General features: G+C 44.7%; 1 protein-coding gene across 1 annotated transcript; it reads right to left on the bottom strand.

The window, feature by feature from the left end:
* Nucleotides 1-18,252: 18,252 nt before the first annotated feature.
* LOC109166597 (classical arabinogalactan protein 5-like) lies at nt 18,253-18,918 on the bottom strand. The gene has a single exon (XM_019315495.1). It carries the CDS (start codon nt 18,914-18,916, stop codon nt 18,404-18,406), a length of 513 nt encoding a protein of 170 aa, XP_019171040.1. The 5' UTR covers nt 18,917-18,918; the 3' UTR covers nt 18,253-18,403.
* Between the last annotated feature and the right edge of the window lie 52 nt (nt 18,919-18,970).

Genomic DNA, 18,970 nt, shown 5'->3' with positions numbered 1-18,970 from the left:
TTCCTTTGCTTCATCATCTCTTCTTTTGATTTCTTCATCATGTTTCTTCCACAGCTCTCTGTTTTCTCTTTTGATTCTTTCGTTTTGGGTGCTGATGTGATCTTGTCTTGTATGATTGTCCCTAGTTTTAAGCCAGGTAGGAACATTGCAACCCTCAAAACGTTTACCACTTCATTCTTCGTATGGAACAAAGTCCACAAAGTTTCCTATGCCATCCATAGTTAATTTGTTGTCTCTCATAAGTCTCTGCCTTAGTTTCGTTTGCTCTCTCTTGGGTAAACCCGTGAAGATATACTTGGCTTCAGAACCGAAGGATTGGCGAGGCTTAATTGGTTTGGATTGGTATCGACCATGGTATCTTTGCTTCGAGGAATGGTAACCACGAGACCTGGAAGGTGGATGAGATGGATTCGTGTTCCTTCGGCCAGAGTCTCTTGGTGTCCGAGAGGGAGAGTGTCTTCCTTCTGGAGTTTGATCTTTCGTGTTATCTCTCGGCTGATCATCATCCTTATCCTTGTCGTCATTTCTCTTTTCCCCCTTTTTGGCATCATCAGCACAAGTGGTAGGAGGAATAGAGGAGACCTTATTTATGGCATTCAAGATATCCTGAGCATACCCGAGAATTTGAAGGGCATATTCTCCCAGTTGGTACGAATTGTCTTGATATGTGTCAATCTTTGTACAGGCCAAATCAATACGCTCTTTGAGACCAAAATGAGAATGTTTGATCTCGTGTTGTTGCCGTGCAACTTTGTTAAGGGCAGTTTCAAGATCATGGAGCTTCTTTGCTATTCTCTCAAGGATCTTGTGATTTGTTTGGCTTTGTTGCTGCGGTTGAGGCTGTGCTGGAGGTGGAGGCTGAGGTAGAGATTGTGCAGCTATCAAAGAATCAACCTTCTTGCACAAATCATCCAAAACTTTAGTGTCCTTTTCCCGTAGAGCTAGATATTGCATGTGGATGGTTTCGGCTGAATGGACAGTTTCCCTCATAAGGTTCATGATGGTCCGTGGGGACTCTGCAGTAGATTCTTCTTCAATGTTTGTTGGCGTCGTGTCCACATGTTCAACTTGAGGTGGTGCTTCCCTGTTTCCGCCACTTGCTGAGCTAAGAAGAATTGGTGAGGCTTCCAGTTTGCCCTCACGCACATTTTCTTTCTCTTGCTTGATTAGAGTCTCGTCCATGGGTTGGATATGTGGAACGATGGCACGAGACAGATCTTCGGGATGGTTAGCTGAAACTTCTTCCGAGTCACCACTGTCAGAGGGTAGTTTTCTTAAGGGAGATCTTTGAGGATAGGTGTCATAGTCTGGGCCAATCAAAATTGTATGACTGTCTTCGGGGTCGGCTTCTTGAGCACCTTCATTACCCAACTGATCATCATCGTCATCATCATTGTTATCATCATCGGTATCATCATTCTCGTCATCAGCATCATCATCATCATTGTTATCAACATCGGTATCATCATTCTCGTCATCAGCATCATCATCATTATTATCTCCATCTTTATCTTCATCACTTTCGTCTTCTTCAATCTCTCGTCCAAGCTCATCCTTCGTGCCACTAACATTGCAATTTGGATCATTTTGGTGTTCCTTCTCTAATGTGGTCTTGATCTTTGATAGCAGCATGGCATATCGAAGTTGCTTCATTTCTTCTTCAAAGATTGGATCCAAGGGTGGCTTGTTAAGTTCGATGCAGATTGGAGCTTTATCTCTCCCAAGAGTGTGATTTGTCATCTTGTATGAGAAGACTCGATTGATTTCTTCAATTCGAAGAGCTTTGGAAACATCATCAGTGCCAATCCATTCAAGTGCAAAGTTTTCTTCGTCCTGCATTGCTTCAAATGTTTCAAGAAACGTCCTTAGGGGAGCAGTGCGCCACTTTTGCCACTGCAGGACTCGTTTGTAATCCCTTTCAATGGATTCTCTGAGCAATTGATCTGGTGAAGGTTGAGGAACTTTTACTTCAGGAGCTGGAGCTGAAGGTTTCGGGATATCCGGAGTTGTTACCTGCACAACGGCTGTCTCGTCTACCAACACAGGTTCTTGTGTCAGAATTACCTGCTCTGTATTGGTAGGTTCTTGTGGCAGACAAGGCAAATTGATCAAAGCATCAGTCCCTTCTATCGTCTTTTCTGGTGACCCAGGTTCTTGTGGAAGACTTAAGCGACTGGCCTCCATGTCTACATCAGCAGGTTCTTGTGTCAACTCACGAAGAAGTTGATCTGCCAAAGTAGGTTCTTGTGGATGGTGGTCTTGAGGAGAACCGAGATCAGTTTCGGGTTCTTGAGCATCAGAAATTCTTTCAGGAAGGGCGACTTTCGGCTGAGCTTCCCCCTGAGAGAGTGTTTCTTTCGTGATTTCTTCCCCCTATGGAGATGCTTCTCTCGTGTCAACTTCTTTCGGTGTAAGACTTTTCGCCTGGGAAGACTTTGTTTTGACAGGAGACAAAGTGACTCTTTTTGCCGAGTCTTGTGAGAATCAGATTGTCTTCGTCTTCGGATGAATCTTTGACAATGATTGTTTCTGGTAGAGGAGAAGGTGGAATAGGATCTTTCTTCTCTTGCGGAGATTTTGGAGGAACTGGAACAGATGGAGTAACTTCTTTCTTCTTTGCCTTACTCCGAGAGGAGTGTTTTTTTCTCGCTTTTGTCGTTTAGGCTTGGGTTGATCATCCTCCTAAACCTTAGGAGTTCTTGACTTCCTCTTGGTTTTCACCTGCTCAATAGGAATTCCCAACTCTAATGCCTTCTGCTTGTCATACCCTGATGGTTTTTGTTTCATGTGACATGCTTTCTGTCCAGGCCGAATTCCTGGGCGCAGAATGACTCCTTTCGTTGCAAGAAGATGGCTTATCACAAAACCATATCCTAACTTCTTTGCAATGTCTCCTGGACTCTTCCGATGAAAGGTGATGGTGTGAGCAATATTGTTGAAGATGATCTTTGACCAATCGACTTTAAATTCATTCAAGAAGGCATGCAGCATTTTCAACTTCTCCTTCGTCACATCATCAGTGCCCGAGGTCTTGTGATCAACAATTTTATTGAAAATATCAACAGTGAACTCATAATCTAGTCTGAACCATTTCTTCTTTAACGGCCAAGTGATTTCTGCCTTGGAGGGGGCGTTATTGTTCTTGATAGATTCATAGAAGTCCTCTGGGTCGAGATGATAATAGATAATATCAGACTTGTAAGTCTCATCTCTTTGTGGAAACCCGTATGTTGGTCGAACGTCATCCGAGGTAAGGACCACATGATGATTATTGACTCTGGAAGTAATGGTCAGAAAATCAGAGGATATTGAGGCATTCATATAGAACTGAGTTACGTCAACCGGGTGCCAAATTGTATAAAGATGTGTGATAAAGCCATATAATCCTGTTTCTGTGAGGAGATGTATGATATTTTCACCAAATCTTCTGTCCAAGATATACTCAAAGAATCCATGCGCGTCCCACATACTACCCCAGACAATGAAGGGTACTCTTGTAACACCCCGAAATTTTTAAACTTTTGAAGCTTATATAATAAATGTAAATTCTCATTAAATCCCAAAACATAATATAAAGAGTACGGGGTGCTATGCCACACCTGGGCTAGCGAACCCAGGTGCACAGGCTGTCTAACTAATATCCATTGAAACATAATGCATAATATGGCACGCAGGCCAAAAGGGAAACTACTCTACTTCTACGCTCCAGTTCTAGCGCGCTCCAATGCTCTAGTCCTCTGTGCCTGAAAGCCAAATATATCTGTTCAGCGAGAGATGCTGGTAACCCACTTCAACGCGATGAAATACAATACATATAGAGATATATATAGATATACGAAAACCATTTTAAATCCAACATGATCACCACTTATCCATATCTCAACACATAGCACACTTTGTTGGCGCCACAGGACCAATCGCATGCCCATACATGAGGGTCAGCGCATATAGCTCTGACACGGCCCCGCAGCACCCTGCCCTGTATCGCAACACGGAGGGGTCGATCGCAACCGACCGATGAACCGCAGCTCATCATAGTGTTTGATCGCAACCAAACAGTGGACCGCAGCCCAAGAGAATGTCATCTGACCGCAGCCAGGAAAAAGGACGAACCGCAGCTCGTATAGAAACGTTTGATCGCAACCAAACGGTGGACCGCAGCCCAAGAGTATCAATCTGACCGCAGCCAGCTTCTGAACCGCAGCTCAGGATAACCAATCCGATCGCAACCGAATTGGGGTAACACACACATAACACATAGCAAGCACATGCAACCCACATTACACATTAGGAAGGGGGAGAAAACGTATAACAAAACCTATGCGTGATCCATCACTTACTAAGAATAGTCCTAAGGGGTTCATACTTCTTCTACCTAGGTCAACGGGATACCAATTCAACTAGCATGCAATATAATAAACTCATAAACCTACGAACGGTACCCGAAACATCAAACTAGACATAGGCACGATAAACGGAGTCCGATGGGACACCACGGGGATCGAGGGAACATCAAACGGGAAAGCCGAACTCCCGAGTGGGGGAATTTTCCAACGGGTAGCCGGTGGGCGGGGGGCCACCCGCCGGCTGCCCGCCGGACATACTGTTCCGGGCAGCAGGTCGCCGGCGGGCAGCTGCCCGCCCGCCGGCTGCCCGCTGCCGGAAGTGAAATCTCGGCCGTGGGTAGGTGGCGGGTCCCCTACCCCCCACTGACTCTTTTCACACCAAAAACGTCCCGGGAACCATTGTGGAACCCGAAACCATGCTTAGACACTTTACAACGCAATTAACGACAACACGTAGACAATTAACGAATCAAATACAAGAAACGAACGGCACATAACCTATCATGCTTTTCTAAATGTAATCAACACCCAAACATGCGATTTCCCCACCCGATAATCCAAGAATAAGATCATACGATACAACCTAGGGTTCTAATCACTTTTATATCAACAAGTATACGGTTCGTCTTCTAATTGCAAGGTTCGGTAAGAATAACACATAAACATCAAGAGCATCACATAATTATCAAGAACAACACATAATCATCAAGAACTCCATATAATTACCAAGAACACCATAATTATCAAGAATCTCCCAATATCAAGATTATCAAGATTCCTCATGGAATCATTATATCAATCATTAATAATAATCATCACCAATCATTAATACACAATAATATGGGGAAACCCTAAGGGGGAATCATAACTATGAAAATAGGTTTTGTTGAGACATGGGTTACCTCTTAGCCTTAATTAATTCCTTGGCTATGAAGGATCTTTCTTTAAGCTTCCTTGCTTTCTTGATTTCTCCTAAGGGGATTCTTGGAGCTCTTTTGGGGTGGTGGGGCGTTATTTGTGGGAAGTTCTAGGTGTCTCCTAAGTCCCCTATTTATATATTTAGGAGTCCTAATTAGGAACTAATATTGTAGGCTCGCTAATTCTATTCCTTTTGGAACTAAGGATTGGGTTTAAGGGTTGGGTTTATATATGAGGGCCCATGGACTATGGTGGGCCTTTTTCCTTAATTAGTTATAATTTATTCTTTCTTTTGGGCTATTAATTAATTAATTAAATGGTTTTAGGGGCCGTAACACGGGGTGTTACAACTCTGGATTCAATGATCCTCAGGTCTTCAGTTGGAAAGCTTGGGATTTCCTGGTTGGAAGGTGTTTCTGGTTCTTTATCAGTTGGTGATGCTTGTGGATGTTCCGCCATTGTTGAGAATTTGAGAGAGACAGAGGATTATGAGGGATGAGAGAGAGAATTGTGTAAAAGATAATGTCTGAAGAGAGGAAGGTTTAAGTAGGGTTTTATCAAGCACCGGGTAACCGGTTATGGATAGCCCAAAAAAAAAATGGATCACTTGAATTTCAAAAGAACTACCGGTTCCTCTTCTCCAATATGGTAACTGATCAACATGGGGGTGTGATAAGATCGTGTGCAGATCAAAAACTTCCATCATTTAATGAAGAGAGAGAAAAGCACTTGAGTGCTTATGGGTGCATTAAATGCACGTCTCAATCTATGTCAAACAGAGTGGGATAGTGGACCATTTTTCTCGGCCACATGATCCGCATTATGATTCATCTAAACGGTTTGGATTAAAAGATAAGAAAGAAGCGTCTTAGACACGATTCCAAACCCGAAGATAGATAAGCTTATCATAACATAAGATCTGTAAGACAAATAAAGTCAAACAGATCCTTTTTTTACAACAACAAGAGTACATCACCCGAGAGATTTATTACACTGAACATACGTAACAGAAACGATTACAATCTCTCGTGCATTAGCAGGCAGGCAAGTTTTTACTCATTGTTGCCCTTCTTCTTTCGTGCATACTCAAAGTACTCCTTCTTTCGGATCTCATGAGCAAAAACTTCAGCGATGAGAGTTTCATGATCAGCTCCCAGTGTTTCTCTAGAGAGACCTCGTCTCTCCATGTCATCTAGCTCAGCCAAAACTTTGGCTTTAGCATAAGCATACATTGCACGATACTTCTCTTCGTGTTTTAGAAGAAGTGTGAGTTGAACAAGAGAGTAGAACTCTGAGATTTCTGGTTCCTTCCCAGAAGGTGAACCTTTCTCAACTGAGTTTCCAAGATCATGTTGAGACATTTTTTCTGGCTCAGATAAGCTCTCGGATGTGAGGGCCATTTCTTTCCCTTTATCCATGGGTTTGAAGAAAGTGATAAGTGAGTCCATAGAAGATTGAGAGGGTCCATTAAATAGAGAGTTGAGCCTCTCAAAAGATATGTCCGAATGACTTGACCAAGGCACGCCTTAGGGAAAAGATTCTTTTCCAAGAAAGTTGTCCTTGATTCAAGATTTTAGACAGATGATAAATAAGACACATAAAGTCTCGTTCAAAAGGAAACCAGAGCCAACAAAGTTTTATTATTCATAGAACCGAGAGAAGAGAAATACATAATACAAAAGCCAAAGGATCAATTTTTCTTTCTCTCGTTTTTCTTGACTCCAGACGGTTCATCTTTTGCCTTCTTCAGATTTCCCAGCATCTGCTTAAACCACTTTCCGGTTCGTGGGTAGTTTGAGCCAGATGAGGATTCAGGTTCTTCCTCCTGATCATATTTCTCCATTAAGTCCTCTTGTTTCAGAAAAGCCATATAGTCTCGATCTTGAACCTTGGTAGGATCTTTCGAAAGCTTCTCTTCACTTTCAACAATAAAACCCGCCATATCATCATACAGAAGAGATGAGTCGGAATCAGAAAGAATTTCCACTGGTGCTTGTGGACTGTTACCAGGGTAAAGGTCACCCTGTTCCTCCCTGAGACGTCTAGCACCTTCTCTCAGTTTGTGAGAGTCACCTCTAGTAAAAGGTTTCTTTGGAGCCATGGTGAAGAAAAGAGATGATGGAGAGAATGTGAAGAATTCTTCTCCTTTTATAGCAAGAGGTCCATACTGTTCATGTGTCTGTTACACATATTTTTCAACGTAGCAATAAATGCTCATAACTGTATTCAAGGAATTATCAATTCCAGGCAAGACTTTGACTGTTAACTTGTTTCTTTACGAAACTCCAACTTCAATGAACTTAAAAGTCATGTAACGCATAATAATTTATGGCCCCTTTTTGACCGGATTAAAAATTGAGTGATGAGATTTCCTGTGACTTTTGACAAGAAACAGACAAAGTTAAACACAGTCATGAATTGCATTCATTCTTAGTACGAAAAGATAACATTTTTATTGGATCATAAGGATGAGAGACAGAGAGTTCCAAGTCATGAGAGTACAGCATACAACAACTTAGAGAAAACGATAAGGCACGTGAAGTTCCAGACGAGTCATCTCTTCGGTCACATCAGTCAGATTTGCCTTCTTTGCATATTCATCCAGCTCCTCAAGTGAGAGAGTGGGTTCGAGTGACTGAGTTGAGGACCGAGAGTGAACCATAGCAAAATCTTCTTGAGATTGTACACTAGGTTTAGGAACTTCAGGAATAGGATACCAGTGAGAACTTTTCATCATCAGAACTCTCTCTTTAGCAAGCCGTGTGGCTTGTTCCATGCAGTATGCCTTCTTAGCCCTGGACTCAATGACCAATTTGTCAAGAGTTTCCTTCTCCTTTGGTGCGGTGTTAGGCATGGAGTAAGTTACGATGACCCTTTCTGTAACACCCCGAAATTTTTAAACTTTTGAAACTTATATAATAAAGGTAAATTCTCATTAAATCCCAAAACATAATATAAAGAGTACGGGGTGCTATGCCACACCTGGGCTAGCGAACCCAGGTGCACAGGCTGTCTAACTAATATCCATTGAAACATAATGCATAATATGGCACGCAGGCCGAAAGGGAAACTACTCTACTTCTACGCTCCAGTTCTAGCGCGCTCCAGTGCTCTAGTCCTCTGTGCCTGAAAGCCAAATATATCTGTTCAGTGAGAGATGCTGGTAACCCACTTCAACGCGTTGAAATAAATACATATAGAGATATATATAGATATACGAAAATCATTTTGAGCATGAAGATATATCCTACGAACTCTAGCTTTAAAACCGGGAATGACTCGACAGATAAGGTCAGACACAAGCAACAGTTATGACGAGCATATGTAGTTCACAACAGATAAGGCAGATAAGGCAAAGCATAAACAATGATCATAACCCAACATGAACAATCCCCAATATAAATCCCGTAGTCACATCCCCAAGACACTCATGATCACCAATCATCCATATCTCAACACATAGCACACTTTGTTGGCGCCACAGGACCAATCGCATGCCCATACATGAGGGTCAGCGCATATAGCTCTGACACGGCCCCGCAGCACCCTGCCCCGTATCGCAACACGGAGGGGTCGATCGCAACCGACCGATGAACCGCAGCTCATCATAGAGTTTGATCGCAACCAAACAGTGGACCGCAGCCCAAGAGAATGTCATCTGACCGCAGCCAGGAAAAAGGACGAACCGCAGCTCGTATAGAAACGTTTGATCGCAACCAAACGGTGGACCGCAGCCCAAGAGTATCAATCTGACCGCAGCCAGCTTCTGAACCGCAGCTCAGGATAACCAATCCGATCGCAACCGAATTGGGGTAACACACACATAACACATTGCAAGCACATGCAACCCACATTACACATTAGGAAGGGGGAGAAAACGTATAACAAAACCTATGCGTGATCCATCACTTACTAAGAATAGTCCTAAGGGGTTCATACTTCTTCCACCTAGGTCAATGGGATACCAATTCAACTAGCATGCAATATAATAGACTCATAAACCTACGAACGGTACCCGAAACATCAAACTAGACATAGGCACGATAAACGGAGTCCGATGGGACACCACGGGGATCGAGGGAACATCAAACGGGGAAGCCGAACTCCCGAGTGGGGGAATTTTCTAGCGGGTAGCCGGTGGGTGGGGGGCCACCCGCCGGCTGCCCGCCGGACATACTGTTCCGGGCAGCGGGTCGCCGGCGGGCAGCTGCCCGCCCGCCGGCTGCCCGCTGCCGGAAGTGAAATCTCGGCCGTGGGTAGGTGGCGGGTACCCTACCCCCCACTGACTCTTTTCACACCAAAAACGTCCCGGGAACCATTGTGGAACCCGAAACCATGCTTAGACACTTTACAACGCAATTAACGACAACACGTAGACAATTAAGGAATCAAATACAAGAAACGAACGACACATAACCTATCATGCTTTTCTAAATGTAATCAACACCCAAACATGCGATTTCCCCACCCGATAATCCAAGAATAAGATCATACGATACAACCTAGGGTTCTAATCACTTTTATATCAACAAGTATACGGTTCGTCTTCTAATTGCAAGGTTCGGTAAGAATAACACATAAACATCAAGAGCATCACATAATTATCAAGAACAACACATAATCATCAAGAACTCCACATAATTACCAAGAACACCATAATTATCAAGAATCTCCCAATATCAAGATTATCAAGATTTCTCATGGAATCATTATATCAATCATTAATAATAATCATCACCAATCATTAATACACAATAATATGGGGAAACCCTAAGGGGGAATCATAACTATGAAAATAGGTTTTGTTGAGACATGGGTTACCTCTTAGCCTTAATTAATTCCTTGGCTATGAAGGATCTTTCTTTAAGCTTCCTTGCTTTCTTGATTTCTCCTAAGGGGATTCTTGGAGCTCTTTTGGGGTGGTGGGGCGTTATTTGTGGGAAGTTCTAGGTGTCTCCTAAGTCCCCTATTTATATATTTAGGAGTCCTAATTAGGAACTAATATTGTAGGCTCGCTAATTCTATTCCTTTTGGAACTAAGGATTGGGTTTAAGGGTTGGGTTTATATATGAGGGCCCATGGACTATGGTGGGCCTTTTTCCTTAATTAGTTATAATTTATTCTTGGGCCTTTTTGGGCTATTAATTAATTAATTAAATGGTTTTAGGGGCCGTAACACGGGGTGTTACACTCTCCCCCCCTTACAAGGGGCTTCGTCCCCGAAGCCCGGTGTTATAGTTCATCCTTTCACCCCTAGACACCTCGTAGCTCGGCCTCCTGATTAGGGTTGCGGCCTTACGTTTGTCTTGGCTTGGGGTGGGCTGAACTTTTGATGGTTTTGTGATAGAGAATTTTTTCGGTTGTACATCGGTTTCCTGCGCTGGAACTGGATGCACCGCGAGTGCCCAAGGCGGCCTCGATCGCTGCTACCCTTTGATCGAGTGCGCGTGTGGTGCGAATCAAGGATGAGAACCCTTCTTCCATGATTTGATTCTGCTGGTCGAGCTGAGCGAGTATGCGTTCGTTGACCGAACCCTCGTTTTGTCCCCTCGGGTTCCCTCCTGGCTGTGGGTGCACTGACGGGTTAGGCCCCTCCTCCTCCTCTTGTCCCTCATTTCCCTCCGTACCTCCGCAATCTTGCATGGCTCGCTTGAGCTTTTTGTTGGAGATGTCCAATCGATCAACCAATTCCCTACGTTCCTCCTCGGGTTTTTGGCAAATTTCTTCGAGGGTGAGATAGTGTCCTCCCTCGGTGTAGTAGATGTCGTTGCGGCGGAGGTTTTGGGCATTGAAAACCATGTCGTTGGCGGTTTTGACCTCGGTGTGGCTTAGGTCTTTCCCCTTTTTCTCCATGATCCAACTTAGGATCATCCCGTAAGGTAGGCTAAGCCGGTTGTTTGTTTTGTAGAACTCTATGTGCTTTAGCATGAGTGCCGGCAGGTTGAACTTGATTTTATGTTTTAGGAGATACGCAAAGGTGCACTCCAAGCTCCCCACGTCCTTGCTCTTGTTGTTGGTGGGCAAGAGGCTATCGGTTATAATCATAACCAATATCTTTTGCTCCGCCGATAGCCACTTTCGGTTTGGTCGAGTGGCCGAGGTGAACCCGTCCTCTTTCCCGAGTAAGTACCCGAGGTAGTCTTTGTATCCCGTAGTTTGGGTATCAATCCACCCCTTTCGGTCATAGTTAGACACACCTGTGGTGGTCAATTTCAAGAGCTTGGCCAACCGGCCTTCGGACAGCACAATTTCCTTGCCACGGACCTTGGTGGTAATTTCTACCTTGTCACCCCGTTTGGTGGCCACAAGGTGTTGGTAGAATTCTTTCACCAATTCGGGGTATGTGTCCCCTTTGATGGCGAGGTAAGTATCTAAAAGCCCTTGATGTCTAAGCATGTCAACCAATTCCGGAGAAAATTGGTCGGGTTCGAGTGCTTTACCTCCGATTACGGTGTAATCGGCATTGCTCCACTCCGGGATGCGAATTCCGAGAGGTTTCTTTGGCATGGTGATGATCGTTTGTTGGTGACGTTTCCCGGCGACTCCTTTTTCCGGCACGGCGGCGACGGCGGTTTTCCGGCGAGTTTTCCGGCGGGTTTCCGGCGGCGGTTTTTCGCTTGTTTTCACGGGAGACGCCGGCGAGCAGCGCTTCTGGCGTCGATTTGGCGAGGGAAGGCGACGGCGTGCTGGTGGCGGCAGCCCTGTGTCGTTTTGGTGTTGCGTGGCAGCGGGTTGCTGCCGGGTTCGTCGTGGGCGACGAGAGGCGGTCGGCTGGGGCGGTGGCGCGGCGGCGTGGTGTTGTCGCGAGGGAGGGGACGGCGACGGCTGGCTCCGATGCTGGTCCGGCGAGGTGGGGCAGCAGCAGTCTTCGAGTGATGCCGGATGGTGGTGGCAGCGGGCTGGAGCTGGGCGTCTACCGGGTGGAGTGGGGTGGCCGGTTTCGGGTGGTGGTGCGGCGTCGCGGGCTGGCGGTCGTTTGTCGGCCGGCGGCGGCGTTTGGTTGGGCGGCGTTGCGTGGTGGCGGCGCTTCTACGGTGGACGGCCGGTGAAGGTTAGGAGGGGCGTGAGAGAGAGGGAAGAGGGGGGTTTGGGTGATTTGGGGAAGAAGGAGAAGGGTTTATGATTTGGGGATTTTATGGGTTTTAGGGATTTGGAGGGGTTTATCAAGGGAGTGTTCCCTTGTGGTTTCAAGAAACACTCATGGCTTGGTGGTTGGGACTTGGATTTGTAAATGTGAGGTCTAGTGTTCAATTCCTAATGGTGACATTAGGCATTTCTTGGTGGTGTGGTCCTCCTTTGTCTTTTTCCTTATTTGTCCTTTAGTGGGGGAAGGGTTGGGTTAATGATATCACTTGTGCTTTATTTTCGTAGTGGAAATTGAAGTTTGACCAAAGATCCTTACTCATAATACTTCCGAAGTAGCTAAGCTAAATAGACATAATGTTTTCGAAGTATTTAAGCTAAATAGGTGGTCCATACGATACAAGGGGTGTGATGGTTTATCCTAGACAGAATTCGTTTTCTGGGTTTTCTTCGGTGGGATCCGTATGGTCCTCGTCTTCCGGGGTTGGGTTTTCCCCTCTAGATCTTCTTCGTTTCCGAGGTTGGCTTGAGTGTGGCTCATGACAAATACCTTCCCGGGAGCGCCGTAACTCCCTTGATGGCCGGTGCCCCCGTGTTGACCCACGGTGGTGGGGCGTGGTCTTTGGGGTTGAGTGCACTGGAAGGCCTTGTGTCCTTCCTCTCCGCAATTGAAGCATCGCCAGGGGTTGCCCGCGCAATCCGTGCCCCTGTGGCTTTTGTTGCATCTCGGGCAAGGGAAGCCTCTTGGATTAGCTTCGTTGTTTCCCAGGGTCGGTCTCTGGTTGGTCGGGTTGTTCGTCCTTGTGCCGGTGTCGTTTCTCGTTCTTTTTACTGGTGGTGCCCCACCTCCGGTGTTTCTTCTTCGTATTTGTTCCTGAACTCCGTGTTGGAGTAGTTGGATCCGATAGAGATTCGCGGCACTGGAGTAAGCCTCGTTGAGGGTCCGAGGTCTGCTTACCACTTGCGCCTTCCGAGCTTCGAAGTTGAGGCCCGACACGAATCTCTCTATCTTGGTTACCTCGGTGGGGACTAGCTCTGGCACGAAGCGTGCTAGCTCGAGGAATCGTTTATGGCATTCTACGACGGTGGCCGTTCCTTGTTTTAGATGAAGGAACTCTTCGTACATGGATGCTCTCACGTGGGTTTGACAGAATCTCTCTCGTAGTAGTGTCTTGAGGTTCTCCCAATTGAACCCCGGTTCTTGTTGATAGGTGGGTCCCTCGTGGATCCACCAGAGGTCGGCCTCGTGCCCGAAGTAGAACGAGGCTATCTCTACGCGGCGTTCCTCTGGGCATTCCACTACTCCAAAAATCTTATCAAGAGTCCGGATCCATTCTTCTAGGATCGCGGGATCCTCTTCTCCCGAAAACGTGGGTGGTCGGTGATTTGAGACTTGTCGGGCGACGTCCGAGTTTGCGTTTGATGGAGGCGGTGGGGGCCTGTTGTTGCGAAGGGCCGTGTCACTTAGTGCCTGTGCGACCTGTGTTAGTTGCTGTAGAGTCTGGGTCAAGGGGTCATTAGTGGCGGGTTCCGGAGTCCTTGATTGCCTTCTGTTCGGTGCCATGCTATCGTCTTTCTGGTCAGTGTTTATAAGAATGTTAAGTTAGAGTTCGATGCACTTCTGGTGAAGTGATAAGTGGGGAAGGGTTTTAGAATGGGGAAGGGCAACGTGTAGGGAAGTTATGTGTAGGTTTCACAATCTCACCGCGCGGCCTAAGATTCCTGAGTCCTATGTTCCTAGGTACTTAGAGTTCAAGCCTAACGTCCTAAAGTCCGGTCTTAAGAGTCTTTTCCTAGGGTCAAACTTAAGCTCTGATACCAATTGTAACACCCCGAAATTTTTAAACTTTTGAAGCTTATATAATAAAGGTAAATTCTCATTAAATCCCAAAACATAATATAAAGAGTACGGGGTGCTATGCCACACCTGGGCTAGCGAACCCAGGTGCACAGGCTGTCTAACTAATATCCATTGAAACATAATGCATAATATGGCACGCAGGCCGAAAGGGAAACTACTCTACTTCTACGCTCCAGTTCTAGCGCGCTCCAGTGCTCTAGTCCTCTGTGCCTGAAAGCCAAATATATCTGTTCAGCGAGAGATGTTGGTAACCCACTTCAACGCGTTGAAATACAATACATATAGAGATATATATAGATATATGAAAATCATTTTGAGCATGAAGATATATCCTACGAACTCTAGCTTTAAAACCGGGAATGACTCGACAGATAAGGTCAGACACAAGCAACAGTTATGACGAGCATATGTAGTTCACAACAGATAAGGCAGATAAGGCAAAGCATAAACAATGATCATAACCCAACATGAACAATCCCCAATATAAATCCCGTAGTCACATCCCCAAGACACTCATGATCACCAATCATCCATATCTCAACACATAGCACACTTTGTTGGCGCCACAGGACCAATCGCATGCCCATACATGAGGGTCAGCGCATATAGCTCTGACACGGCCCCGCAGCACCCTGCCCCGTATCGCAACACGGAGGGGTCGATCGCAACCGACCGATGAACCGCAGCTCATCATAGAGTTTGATCGCAACCAAACAGTGGACCGCAGCCCAAGAGAATGTCATCTGACCGCAGCCAGGAAAAAGGACGAACCGCAGCTCGTATAGAAACGTTTGATCGCAACCAAACGGTGGACCGCAGCCCAAGAGTATCAATCTGACCGCAGCCAGCTTCTGAACCGCAGCTCAGGATAACCAATCCGATCGCAACCGAATTGGGGTAACACACACATAACACATTGCAAGCACATGCAACCCACATTACACATTAGGAAGGGGGAGAAAACGTATAACAAAACCTATGCGTGATCCATCACTTACTAAGAATAGTCCTAAGGGGTTCATACTTCTTCCACCTAGGTCAACGGGATACCAATTCAACTAGCATGCAATATAATAGACTCATAAACCTACAAACGGTACCCGAAACATCAAACTAGACATAGGCACGATAAACGGAGTCCGATGGGACACCACGGGTATCGAGGGAACATCAAACGGGGAAGCCGAACTCCCGAGTGGGGGAATTTTCCAGCGGGTAGCCGGTGGGTGGGGGGCCACCCGCCGGCTGCCCGCCGGACATACTGTTCCGGGCAGCGGGTCGCCGGCGGGCAGCTGCCCGCTGCCGGAAGTGAAATCTCGGCCGTGGGTAGGTGGCGGGTCCCCTACCCCCCACTGACTCTTTTCACACCAAAAACGTCCCGGGAACCATTGTGGAACCCGAAACCATGCTTAGACACTTTACAACGCAATTAACGACAACACGTAGACAATTAACGAATCAAATACAAGAAACGAACGGCACATAACCTATCATGCTTTTCTAAATGTAATCAACACCCAAACATGCGATTTCCCCACCCGATAATCCAAGAATAAGATCATACGATACAACCTAGGGTTCTAATCACTTTTATATCAACAAGTATACGGTTCGTCTTCTAATTGCAAGGTTCGGTAAGAATAACACATAAACATCAAGAGCATCACATAATTATCAAGAACAACACATAATCATCAAGAACTCCATATAATTACCAAGAACACCATAATTATCAAGAATCTCCCAATATCAAGATTATCAAGATTCCTCATGGAATCATTATATCAATCATTAATAATAATCATCACCAATCATTAATACACAATAATATGGGGAAACCCTAAGGGGGAATCATAACTATGAAAATAGGTTTTGTTGAGACATGGGTTACCTCTTAGCCTTAATTAATTCCTTGGCTATGAAGGATCTTTCTTTAAGCTTCCTTGCTTTCTTGATTTCTCCTAAGGGGATTCTTGGAGCTCTTTTGGGGTGGTAGGGCGTTATTTGTGGGAAGTTCTAGGTGTCTCCTAAGTCCCCTATTTATATATTTAGGAGTCCTAATTAGGAACTAATATTGTAGGCTCGCTAATTCTATTCCTTTTGGAACTAAGGATTGGGTTTAAGGGTTGGGTTTATATATGAGGGCCCATGGACTATGGTGGGCCTTTTTCCTTAATTAGTTATAATTTATTCTTTCTTTTGGGCTATTAATTAATTAATTAAATGGTTTTAGGGGCCGTAACACGGGGTGTTACACTTTCCCCATCTTCTTCCAGCCTAATGATGGTGGCATTTGGTAGCTTGCTAGCTTCTTGCATATGATGTTTTAGATGTTTAGCCCTTTTCTCAACTTCCTCGATCTTTCCTTTCCCTTTGTCCATTCCTGCAATCTTTTTCCTTTTCTAAGGACTTGTGAATGAGTAAAGCTCATGAAATATGAAAGTAATTTATAGACAAAAGATATCGTGCGAATCTTAACAAAATCTTTTAGATACTGACATCATTTTGAAAAGATAACGAAAGATAATGTCATAAATTAAAAGATCATGAACATGATAACATCACAACTTATCACCGTGGCCTAACAAAGTTATTTAGGCATTCCTTTTCTTGCTGCTTGCAGTGGACTTGAGAGGGGATGCTATCTTAGTAGGAGTGTTTGAGGGTGAGTAGTCAAAACTATCACTTAGTTCCAGCACACTGTCTTCCTTGACATATCCAATAGGGTTGCCAACAGAGTGAAATGATTCTCTTGACTCATTTTTGGTTGTGTCACGGAGAAGACTTTGTATGTGCTGTGAATGTTCAAGAAATTGATTGAACTCTTGCTCGGTTACTAGTGGCTTATTGAGAATCTCGCTCTTTCCCTCTTGTGCCTCCATAATGGTTCTTTCACTTCCCGTACTCATACCTGCATATGCAAAAACAAACACTAGAATTTTTGTTAGATATGAATTCTTAACCTCGTAGTGTACCTTATTTATAAAGATCCTTGCGTGTGAGGATGGATCAAATCTTTTGATTATCGAGAGCAAGAATCTTTGCAGATTTGATTCTCTTGGCTTTATGTCATTTCAATCATTCCGAGTTCATACCTTAGAGAGGAGAATCTTGCTTCACTCAAGGGTTTTGTGAGTATATCTGCAAGTTGGTCATCAGTGTTAACATACTCAAGAGATATGTCTTTCTTCTCGACATGATCACGAATGAAGTGATATTTGATGTCAATATGCTTAGTCCGAGAGTGTAAGACAGGATTATGTGTAATGGCAATTGCACTAGTGTTATCGCACTTAATGCTCACTCCTCGTGCATTTATACCATAATCCCTCAATTGATGTCTCATCCACAAAATTTGAGCACAACAGCTTCCAGCTGCTATGTATTCGGCTTCAGCCGTACTTGTAGCAATAGAGTGTTGCTTCTTGCTAAACCACGAAACAATTCTTCCTCCTAGGAACTGGCAGGTTCCTGAGGTACTTTTTCGATCAATTCGACACCCTGCGAAATCAGCATCTGAGTATCCAACTAGATCAAATGATCCTTCTTTCGGATACCAGAGACCGACACTTTGCGTTCCTTTAAGATATCTCAGTATCTTTTTAGTTGCACCAAGGTGACTTTCTTTCGGCTTGGCTCGAAATCGTGCACATACACCAACAGCAAACGAAATGTCAGGTCTGCTTGCTGTTAGGTATAAAAGAGAACCAATAATGCCTCGAAAGTTTGTTTGATCAACCACTACAAGAAAAACCATTTTTAGTGACGAAAAATTAGTGACGGGTAGAAAAACCCCTCACTAAATGTAGTATTTACATAGTTTTTGTGAGGGTAAAAAATTACTCTAACTAAAAGTTTATGATTTGGTGACAAAATTTTAAATATATATTTAATTTAAAAATATACTCTCACTATTGATACAAAAACTATTGTTACTCTCACTATTGATGTATTTGAAAATTATTTCATTGAAATTTAATTCCCACCAAAATTTTGGGCGCCCCAAGTGTGTAGCTGGCTCCCTCATTATATGTTTTTTTTTTTAAAACGAATTAAAGCATCTAATCTCCTCAATCGCTATGATCAACACCGTCAAAATCAATGACTACAAAAAATTCAATGAAATATAAATATATAGAGCCCTAAATCATCAACTCCAGTGTATTTGAAAAGAATCTCAGGTAGATCAGAGAATTTAGAACAGCAAAGCGGCAGTGACGAACGCCAAACCAGCAGATTCGACGAGAGCGACTCTGTTCAAAGCGGCGGCGTTGAGAGGGGAAGAAGGAGCATCGCCTCCGGGAGCCTGTGCGACGGATAGAGGATTAGCGATGGTGGAGGCGGCAGGAGTGCTGGTGGGAGGAGCCGGTGGAGAAGAGAGTGGTGACTCAGAGGGAGCGGCGGCAGATGGAGTCTGAGGCGGAGAGGACGCTGGAGAAGAACGTGGTGCCGGCACTGCCTGCGGCGGAGACGCGACCGGAGATGGAGATCTCTTCGGTGAAGCAGCTGGTGCGACTCCTGGTGCCTGAGCAAAGGCAGATCCAGCCATCAAGGCCACCATCATAACAGCAACAATTCTCAAGTAAGCCATTTTTCCACTCAAACGATAATTCAAGTTCAACAAACTTTGCTTCTGTTTGCAGAGAAATTGAAATTGTATGTATAGGCACAGAGAAATATTTTTGAATGAAGAGATGAGTGAATCCATTATATGTTGATTTGCTGCTTGTGTGGACGATGGAAATTTTGGTTTACTTTGCCT

This window comes from Ipomoea nil, unplaced genomic scaffold (assembly GCF_001879475.1).
Source record: "Ipomoea nil cultivar Tokyo-kokei standard unplaced genomic scaffold, Asagao_1.1 scaffold3104, whole genome shotgun sequence".
NCBI classification, from domain to species: domain Eukaryota; kingdom Viridiplantae; phylum Streptophyta; class Magnoliopsida; order Solanales; family Convolvulaceae; genus Ipomoea; species Ipomoea nil.
Note: the sequence above shows the minus strand (reverse complement) of the source record. Positions and strands in the feature narration are given on the sequence as shown.

Bases quoted from the DNA above. Each gene is read 5' to 3' on its own strand.
- LOC109166597 (XM_019315495.1), bottom strand. From the start codon at position 18,916: ATGGATTCACTCATCTCTTCATTCAAAAATATTTCTCTGTGCCTATAC.